Raw genomic sequence first — 10,000 nt, forward strand, 5'->3', positions numbered from 1 at the left:
TCACTATGCAGTACTAGTATTAAGTACTAGTATTAAAGGCCTACTGAAATGATTTTTTTTTATTTAAACGGGAATAGCAGATCCATTCTATGTGTCATACTTGATCATTTCGCGATATTGCCATATTTTTGCTGAAAGGATTTAGTAGAGAAAATCGACGATAAAGTTCGCAACTTTTGCTCGCTGATAAAAAAAAGCCTTGCCTGTAGCGGAAGTAGCGTGACGTCACAGGAGCTAGTATTCCTCACAATTCCCCGTTGTTTACAATGGAGCCAGAGAGATTCGGACCGAGAAAGTGATGATTACCCCATTAATTTGAGCCAGGATGAAAGATTCGTAGATGAGGAACGTTACAGTGAAGGACTTGAGAGGCAGTGCAGGACGTATCTTTTTTGGCTCTGACCGTAACTTAGGTACAAGCTGGCTCATTGGATTCCACACTCTCCTTTTTTTTATTGTGGATCACGGATTTGTATTTTAAACCACCTGGGATACTATATCCTCTTGAAAATGAGAGTCCACAACGCCAAATGGACATTCAGTGCCTTTTATCTCCACGACAATACATCGGTGAAATGCTTTAGCTACGAGCTAAAGTGATAGCATCGTGCTTTAACTGCATATAGAAACAAAAGAAATAAAGCCCTGACTGGAAGGATAGATAGAAAATCAACAATACTATTAAACCGTGGACATGTAAATACACGGTTAATGCTTTCCAGGCTGGCGAACGACGTGCTAACGACGCCATTGAAGCTAACTTAGCAACCAGACTGCACAGAGCTATGCTAAAAACATTAGCTCTCCACCTACGCCAGCCAGCCCTCATTTGCTCATCAACACCCGTGCTCACCTGCGTTCCAGCGATCGGCAGAAGGACGAAGGACTTCACCCGATGCGTTTGGCGGCCCGGAGACGTAGGAAGTCAAGGTGAGGTCTGCGGCTAGCGCGGCTAGCATGGCTAGCGCTCCAACAAAGTCCTCCTGGTTGTGTTGCTGTAGTCCGCTGCTAATACACCGATCCCACCTACAACTGTCTTCTTTGCAGCCTTCATTGTTCATTAAACAAATTGCAAAAGATGTCCAGAATACTGTGGAATTATGAAATGAAAACAGAGCTTTTTGTATAGGATTCTACGGGGTACCATAACTTCCGTTACTCGGACTTCGTCACGCGCATACGTCATCATACCGCGACGTTTCAGCCGGATATTTCCCGGGAATTTTTAAAAGTCACTTTATAAGTTAACCCGGCCGTATTGGCATGTGTTGCAATGTTAAGATTTCATCATTGATATATAAACTATCAGACTGCGTGGTCGCTAGTAGTGGCTTTCAGTAGGCCTTTAAGTACTAGTATTGTTGACCATGTTATCGGGGTCACTCAATAATCCACACTGGCCCACAGACACACGCCTGATTAGGCAGCTTGGTCAGCTGAGTTGCAGCACTGGAAGTGGCCTCGCATGGACGCCATGCAGTTTAGGAAGCAAACATCCCCCGTGCGTGCGCGCACACACACACACACACACACACACACACAGACACACACACACACACACACACACACACACACACACACACACACACACACTGACACAGACACACCATCCTCCTGTAAGGGTCAGGCCTCCAAGCGGCACGAGGCAGCGCGGCCTTCAAGCTCCATTACGTCCACACAACGTGACTTTGGGGTCAAAGGGCGTCTGGCCTCTGCATGAGTGTGTTGCAGATTGTGAAGGAATGCTGATTGATCCACACATTGTGGTGTTTATCAATATTAATACTGGGTGCAGGACATACACACTTTAGGAACACACTGTGTTGGTCCTCCTTAGCCCAAGTTGTGTATCTTACTGGAATAACAGCAAACATGTTGTTGGAATAACAGCAAACATGTTGTTGGAATAACAGCAAACATGTTGTTGGAATAACAGCAAACATGTTGTTGGAATAATAGCAAACATGTTGTTGGAATAACAGCAAACATGTTGTTGGAATAACAGCAAACATGTTGTTGGAATAACAGCAAACATGTTGTTGGAATAACAGCAAACATGTTGTTGGAATAACAGCAAACATGTTGTTGGAATAACAGCAAACATGTTGTTGGAATAACAGCAAACATGTTGTTGGAATAACAGCAAACATGTTGTTGGAATAACAGCAAACATGTTGTTGGAATAACAGCAAACATGTTGTTGGAATAACAGCAAACATGTTGTTGGAATAACAGCAAACATGTTGTTGGAATAACAGCAGACATGTTGTTGGAATAACAGCAGACATGTTGTTGGAATAACAGCAAACATGTTGTTGGAATAACAGCAAACATGTTGTTGGAATAACAGCAGACATGTTGTTGGAATAACAGCAAACATGTTGTTGGAATAACAGCAAACATGTTGTTGGAATAACAGCAAACATGTTGTTGGAATAACAGCAAACATGTTGTTGGAATAACAGCAAACATGTTGTTGGAATAATAGCAAACATGTTGTTGGAATAACAGCAAACATGTTGTTGGAATAACAGCAAACATGTTGTTGGAATAACAGCAGACATGTTGTTGGAATAACAGCAGACATGTTGTTGGAATAACAGCAAACATGTTGTTGGAATAACAGCAAACATGTTGTTGGAATAACAGCAGACATGTTGTTGGAATAACAGCAAACATGTTGTTGGAATAACAGCAAACATGTTGTTGGAATAACAGCAAACATGTTGTTGGAATAACAGCAAACATGTTGTTGGAATAACAGCAAACATGTTGTTGGAATAATAGCAAACATGTTGTTGGAATAACAGCAAACATGTTGTTGGAATAACAGCAAACATGTTGTTGGAATAACAGCAAACATGTTGTTGGAATAACAGCAAACATGTTGTTGGAATAACAGCAAACATGTTGTTGGAATAACAGCAAACATGTTGTTGGAATAACAGCAAACATGTTGTTGGAATAACAGCAAACATGTTGTTGGAATAACAGCAAACATGTTGTTGGAATAACAGCAAACATGTTGTTGGAATAACAGCAAACATGTTGTTGGAATAACAGCAAACATGTTGTTGGAATAACAGCAAACATGTTGTTGGAATAACAGCAAACATGTTGTTGGAATAACAGCAAACATGTTGTTGGAATAACAGCAAACATGTTGTTGGAATAACAGCAAACATGTTGTTGGAATAACAGCAGACATGTTGTTGGAATAACAGCAGACATGTTGTTGGAATAACAGCAAACATGTTGTTGGAATAACAGCAGACATGTTGTTGGAATAACAGCAGACATGTTGTTGGAATAACAGCAAACATGTTGTTGGAATAACAGCAGACATGTTGTTGGAATAACAGCAAACATGTTGTTGGAATAACAGCAAACATGTTGTTGGAATAACAGCAAACATGTTGTTGGAATAACAATATAATATTCACAAAATTATAAGTCATGACATTATATTCATAATGATAAGTATTGACATCATATGCATGATAAGTAATGACATCATATTCATAATAATAAGTCATGACATCATATTCATAATAATAAGTCATGACATCATATTCATAAGGATAATGATAAGTAATAGTGATAAGTCATAACATAATATTCACAGAATGATAAGTCATGACATCATATTCATAAGGATAAGTAATGACATCATATTAATAATGATAATGATAAGTAATAGTGATAAGTCATGACATCATATTCACACAATGATAAGTGTGTGTGTGTACCATCTGTTCATCTTCTTGTAGCAGAATGAAGGTCCATCCTAAGGTGTCTTATGGAGCCACAAGGAGGGACAATAGTCATAGATCATCTAGCAACTGTAACGTGCTCAGGCATATACTGTATTTGCTGCTGTACAAACACTTTTGCACTGAGACATTGGGACCAAAAACATGTGTTTTCATAGGCTTTGCCAACTTATTGTGTCTGTGTTCTGTTACTAACTTTTGTCTTCAAATAGAATTGAACATGAAGATCAATCAGCCAATAAAAGCTGCTTGGACATGTGGAGAAGACAGCAACAAGTCCCTGGGAAAGGCCCAAGTCCCGCTAGCTCTCTGACATGAGCACATGTGGTGCAGGAAGTGTGTTGCCACTTAGTGTGTGTGTGTGTGTGTGTGTGTGTGTGTGTGTGTGTGTGTGTGTGTGTGTGTGTGTGTGTGTGTGTGTGTGTGTGTGTGTGTGTGTGTGTGTGTGTGTGTGTGTGTGTGTGTGTGTGTGTGTGTGTGCCATGCTGGACTGGCACCTCAACAATGGGCAGGGAATGACTTCTTACTGTATGTGTGTGTGTGCACCTTCACATGATGTCATCAATAACACACACGTCAGTCATTAGGGGTCTGCGCCTCCTCCTCCTCTCGTCTCTCTCTCTAGCTCACACACACACACACACACACACGCACACGCACACACACACACACACACACACACATCCACACACACACACACACACACACACACACACACACACACACACACACGACTGTCTACAGTGGCGATGGAAAAAAGATGAAAGCAGACATGCGAGTCAGCTAAAGCTGCAAGGCTGTAAAAGCCATTATTGCTATCATATGATATTTGACAAATGTATTAAAGATATTCTTGTAAAAACAAAAGCACGGAGCGAGAAGCTAAAGATATCTGTCTGGTCATCCTGCTGCGCTAACACTGTTGACACCATTTGCACAATTATTTTTATTTGTTTGGAAATCACTTTGGTCAAATGTTTTTAAAGTGATCAAATGGTAAATGGCTTGTACTTGTGTAGCGCTTTTCTACCTTTTTTAAGGAACTCAAAGCACTTTGACATTATTTCCACATTCACCCATGCACACACACACACATTCACACACTGACTATAATACAATAGCAATAGGAGAGACTTTTCATTTAAATGTAGGTCTACTTTACTATGATACTTTATGGTGGTATTCAGTGCAGGTGGTACTTGGCACTAAGTTCCATAACCACTCTATAGAATATACACTATATATTGTACACTATATACTATATGTTATACACTCTAAACAATATACTATAGAGCAGGGGTCACCAACCTTTTTGAAGCCAAGAGCTACTTCTTGGGTAGTGATTAATGCGAAGGGCAACCAGTTTGATACACACTTCAATAAATTGCCAGAAATAGCCAATTTGCTCAATTTACCTTTAACTCTATGTTATTATTATTAATTAATGACATTTACACTTAATTGAACGGTTTAAAAGAGGAGAAAACACGAAAAAAATGATAATTAAATTTTGAAACATAGTTTATCTTCAATTTCGACTCTTTAAAATTCAACCGAAAAAAAGAAGAGAAAAACTAGCTAATTTGAATCTTTTTGAAAAAATTACAAAAATAATTTATGGAACATCATTACTAATTTTTCCTGAATAAGATTAATTTTAGAATTTTGATGACATATTTTAAATAGGTTAAAATCCAATCTACACTTTGTTAGAATATATAACAAATTGGACCAAGCTATATTTCTAACAAAGACAAATCATTATTTCTTCTAGATTTTCCAGAACAAACATTTTAAAAGAAATTCAAAAGACTTTGAAATAAGATTTAAATTTGATTCTACAGATTTTCTAGATTTGCCAGAATATTTTTTTTGAATTTTAATCATAATAAGTTTGAAGAAATATTTCACAAATATTCTTCGTTGAAAAAACAGAAGCTAAAATGAAGAATTAAATTAAAATGTGTCTATTATTCTTTATAATAAAAAAAATAAATGTATTTGAACATTGATTTAAATTGTCAGGAAAGAAGAGGAAGAAATTTAAAAGGTAAAAAGGTATATGTGTTTAAAAATCCTAAAATCATTTTTAAGGTTGTATTTTTTCTCTAAAATTGTCTTTCTGAAAGTTATAAGAAGCAAAGTAAAAAAATTAATGAATTTATTTAAACAAGTGAAGACCAAGTCTTTAAAATATGTTCTTGGATTTTCAAATTCTATTTGAGTTTTGTCTCTCTTAGAATTAAAAATGTCGGGCAAAGCGAGACCAGATTGCTAGTAAATAAATAACATTTAAAAAATAGAGGCAGCTCACTGGTAAGTGCTGCTCTTTGAGCTATTTTTAGAACAGGCCAGCGGGCTACTCATCTGGTCCTTACGGGCTACCTGGTGCCCGCGGGCACCGCGTTGGTGACCCCTGCTATAGACTATATAGTAGGGGTGTAACGGTACACAAAAATATCGGTTCGGTACGTACCTCGGTTTAGAGGTCACGGTTCGGTTCATTTTCGGTACAGTAAGAAAACAACAAAATATAAATTTTTGGGTTATTTATCTACCAAATTTGTAAACAATGGCTTTATCCTTTTAACATTGGGAACACTATAATAATTCTGCCCACGTTAATCAACATTAAAGTGCCTCAAGTTGTTGCTCAGATTAAATAAAATGACACAACTTTTCTTCTACATATAAAAAGTGCAACATTAAACAGTTTCAAGTCAACTCATCATGCTTCATTTATTACAGCAGTTGGGAAGCCTGTAGATCAATCAATCAATCAATGTTTATTTATACAGCCCTAAATCACAAGTGTCTCAAAGGGCTGCACAAGCCACAACGACATCCTCGGTACAGAGCCCACATACGGGCAAGGAAAAACTCACCCCAGTGGGACGTCGGTGAATGACTATGAGAGAAATAGTTGATTTCTATGATGTAAATGTTATATTGTTATCAACATGTGGTAGCAGGGACCCTGCCATTCTAAACTAGGCTGCTGCATTACTAATGTTATATTGTTATCAACATGTGATAGCAGGGACCCTGACATTCAAAACTAGGCTGCTGCATTACTAATGATTCATGGAACTATAGTACAATAGCAACAGGAGAGACTATTCATCCCTGAACACCATGGAGTTCATGTAGGCTTAATGATGCACTTACATTATTATATCAACTATCAGAGACAGAAACTCTTCATTTCACATAATGTCCTTTTTTGGTGCTTCAACACAGCTCAATCAACACAGAAAAAGGTAAAGTGAAATAACAGACAGGCATGGCTTTGCTGTCCGTAACACACACGCACACACACACACACACACACACACACACACACACACACACACACACACACACACACACACACACACACACACACACACACACGCACACACACACACACACCGCAAAATGAGCTAAGGTTACCCTATATACTATATATTATACACTTTATACCATATATTGCTCACCTTGTACAGTGTGGATAAGTAACCCAGGAGACTATATATTAAATACTATATATTATACACTAAATACTACATACTGCCCACCTTGTAAGGTGTGGTAGATGCCCCAGTAGACTATATATTAAATACTATGTATAAAATACTATATATTATACATATAATGCCCACCTTGTAAGGTGTGGTAGATGCCCCAGTAGACTATATATTAAAAACTATATATATAATACTATATACAGTATATGATACATATAATGCCCACCTTGCAAAGTGTGGTAGATGCCCCAGTAGACTATTTATGAAATACTATATATGAAATACTATATACTATATATGAACTATATAATAAATACTTTGCAAGGAGTGGTAGATGCCCCAAAAGACTATATATGAAGTACTATATAATAAATACCTTGCTAGGAGTGTTAGATGCCCCAGTAGACTATATATGAAGTACTATATAATAAATACCTTGCAAGGAGTGGTAGATGCCCCAGTAGACTAAATACTACATACCTTGCAAGGAGTGGTAGATGCCCCAGTAGACTATATATGAAGTACTATATAATAAATACCTTGCAAGGAGTGGTAGATGCCCCAGTAGACTAAATACTACATACCTTGCAAGGAGTGGTAGATGCCCCAGTAGACTATATATGAAGTACTATATAATATATACCTTGCAAGGAGTGGTAGATGCCCCAGTAGACTAAATACTACATACCTTGCAAGGAGTGGTAGATGCCCCAGTAGACTAAATAGTACATACCTTGCAAGGAGTGGTAGATGCCCCAGTAGACTAAATAGTACATACCTTGCAAGGAGTGGTAGATGCCCCAGTAGACTAAATAGTACATACCTTGCAAGGAGTGGTAGATGCCCCCGTAGACTAAATAGTACATACCTTGCAAGGAGTGGTAGATGCCCCAGTAGACTAAATAGTACATACCTTGCAAGGAGTGGTAGATGCCCCAGTAGACTAAATACTACATACCTTGCAAGGAGTGGTAGATGCCCCAGTAGACTAAATAGTACATACCTTGCAAGGAGTGGTAGATGCCCCAGTAGACGCGCAGGCAGTTCTTCTCCTTCTTCATGCTCCTCTTGCAGCGGCATCGGTACAAAGGACTTTGCCTGAGCGCGTCCACGGCGCTCCGGCACTCGTCCTGCGCGTCCATGCGGCCGACTTGGCTGAAGTTGCCGTGCTTGCCGGACACGCACTGCCTGATGGTGCGGTACCTGGAGCTGCAGGCGGGCTCCTGCAGGCACTGCTCGCTGGCCCGCACGCAGTCCGGCCGCGAGCCGCCCGCACGCCGCACGCCCTCCTCGGCCGCGCACGGCACATCTGCGAGCAGACGGGATCGTGATCAACACGAGCGGGGAACACATCCACGCAACTTTTAGTCGCGGGGGAAAAGTTCTTTCCCGCTCTTGAATTGGACTCGGCAGAGACTACAAACCTAGGAGAAGAAGTCCGGCCAGCAGCAGCATCATCACCGCCGTCCTCATCAACGTCGTCGTCCTCTGCCGACGCACGGCGAGCATGTCGCGGGAAAAGACGTCCGGCGCTCAGGAGAAGTTCCCAGCCAGTGCGGGGAGTTCCATGGAGGGGAGAGAAAGACGGGGCGAGGTTGTGTTTCCTGGCAGGAGAACAAGTGCGAGGCGATCGCGTCGTCCGGCGGGATGTTGGCGTGTGAGCGCGCTTACGCACGCACGGCCAAGTGGCGCATTGAGCGGGAGGAGCGATCACTGGCGCGCGTTGACGCGACTCGCCATCGCCAACTCATACGTGATAAGTAACTATTCTGCAATATTCATCAAGTCTTTCAAACATTAGTCCCTTCATAAAGATGGCTTTTATAAGTTTACATATCGCGGGAAATGTGTTTTTTTTAATCACTGGACAACTGCTCATATTTATAATAACGCTGGTATAAAATAAAACATACCAAACCAACAGTTAGCAATAAATCCATCCATAAAATGCAGAATAATATACAGATTAATACTCCTATACTGCCAAATTATGTGTATTAGGGCAGCGGACACTGGCGCCATCTTGCGGCGGCTTTAAGCACAGCATGACGCGTTGAAAACATAAAACATGACATAGTTGTATTTTATTTTTATTTTTTATGTAGAGTTAGGTTCTAAAAACTACACAGTCTTTAGAAAGACGTATTTTATGATATATTACGATGAAATATCTATGATATTCCTGACCGGATGGAGAAGGGGAGCATTATTTGGCAGGAAGTTTGGAAGGACGCGGGCACTCCCGGTCCAGCCGACGGGTCACTTTTCAGCAGCGGATTTTTTTTTTTTTGCCATAAAAACGAACGTCAGAGTTTTGGACATCTTTAAAGACGTCAACGTGAGTCACAAATAGCTAGAAATAAGGTTGTGTCCAAATAAGTACATGACTGGGGGGAGAGAAAAAAAGGCAACATTTTAAAGCTGCACATCTTAATGGGGTCAAGGTTTAACGAACTAGTGATATCAAGATCTTCTTAGCTAGCATTAGCAACATAGCTTCTGACATCCAAACACACAAATTATAAAATAGTGTGTACAGAGTACAAAATAGTGTGTACTATTAGTGTGACTGATAACAAGTGTTGTCCTTCCACAGATAGAAAAGTACAACTTGAGCACAATAGCTAATAACGATAGCAACGGCCTATAAGCATAAGAGTTGTGTGATAACTTACACATAATTATTCTAACAGAATGTAAATTGTTTTAAATAAGCCCAAT

The 10,000-nt window shown here is 39.7% G+C and overlaps 2 protein-coding genes across 7 annotated transcripts in view; one reads left to right on the plus strand and one right to left on the minus strand.

The window, feature by feature from the left end:
• The window catches only part of LOC133657068 (GDNF family receptor alpha-1-like), a 149,331-nt gene extending 140,405 nt beyond the window's left edge, over positions 1-8,926 (minus strand). For both annotated transcript variants that reach the window (XM_062057974.1, XM_062057973.1), the window contains exons 1-2: positions 8,704-8,926; positions 8,283-8,588 (exon numbers count right to left, since the gene is read on the minus strand). In XM_062057974.1, coding sequence (XP_061913958.1) covers positions 8,283-8,588; positions 8,704-8,788 — 391 coding nt within the window. In that variant the 5' untranslated portion in view covers positions 8,789-8,926. The remainder of the gene's footprint in view (positions 1-8,282; positions 8,589-8,703) is intronic.
• The window catches only part of ccdc172 (coiled-coil domain containing 172), a 26,980-nt gene continuing 25,559 nt past the window's right edge, over positions 8,580-10,000 (plus strand). For 2 of the 5 annotated variants that reach the window (XM_062057977.1, XM_062057975.1), the window contains exon 1: positions 8,580-9,617. The gene's annotated coding sequence lies outside the window, so the exon portion shown is untranslated. The remainder of the gene's footprint in view (positions 9,618-10,000) is intronic. The other 3 variants (XM_062057976.1, XM_062057978.1, XM_062057979.1) reach the window with 3 other exon arrangements.

The sequence above is a fragment of the Entelurus aequoreus genome, linkage group LG09 (genome assembly GCF_033978785.1).
Source record: "Entelurus aequoreus isolate RoL-2023_Sb linkage group LG09, RoL_Eaeq_v1.1, whole genome shotgun sequence".
Taxonomy (NCBI): Eukaryota; Metazoa; Chordata; class Actinopteri; order Syngnathiformes; family Syngnathidae; genus Entelurus; species Entelurus aequoreus.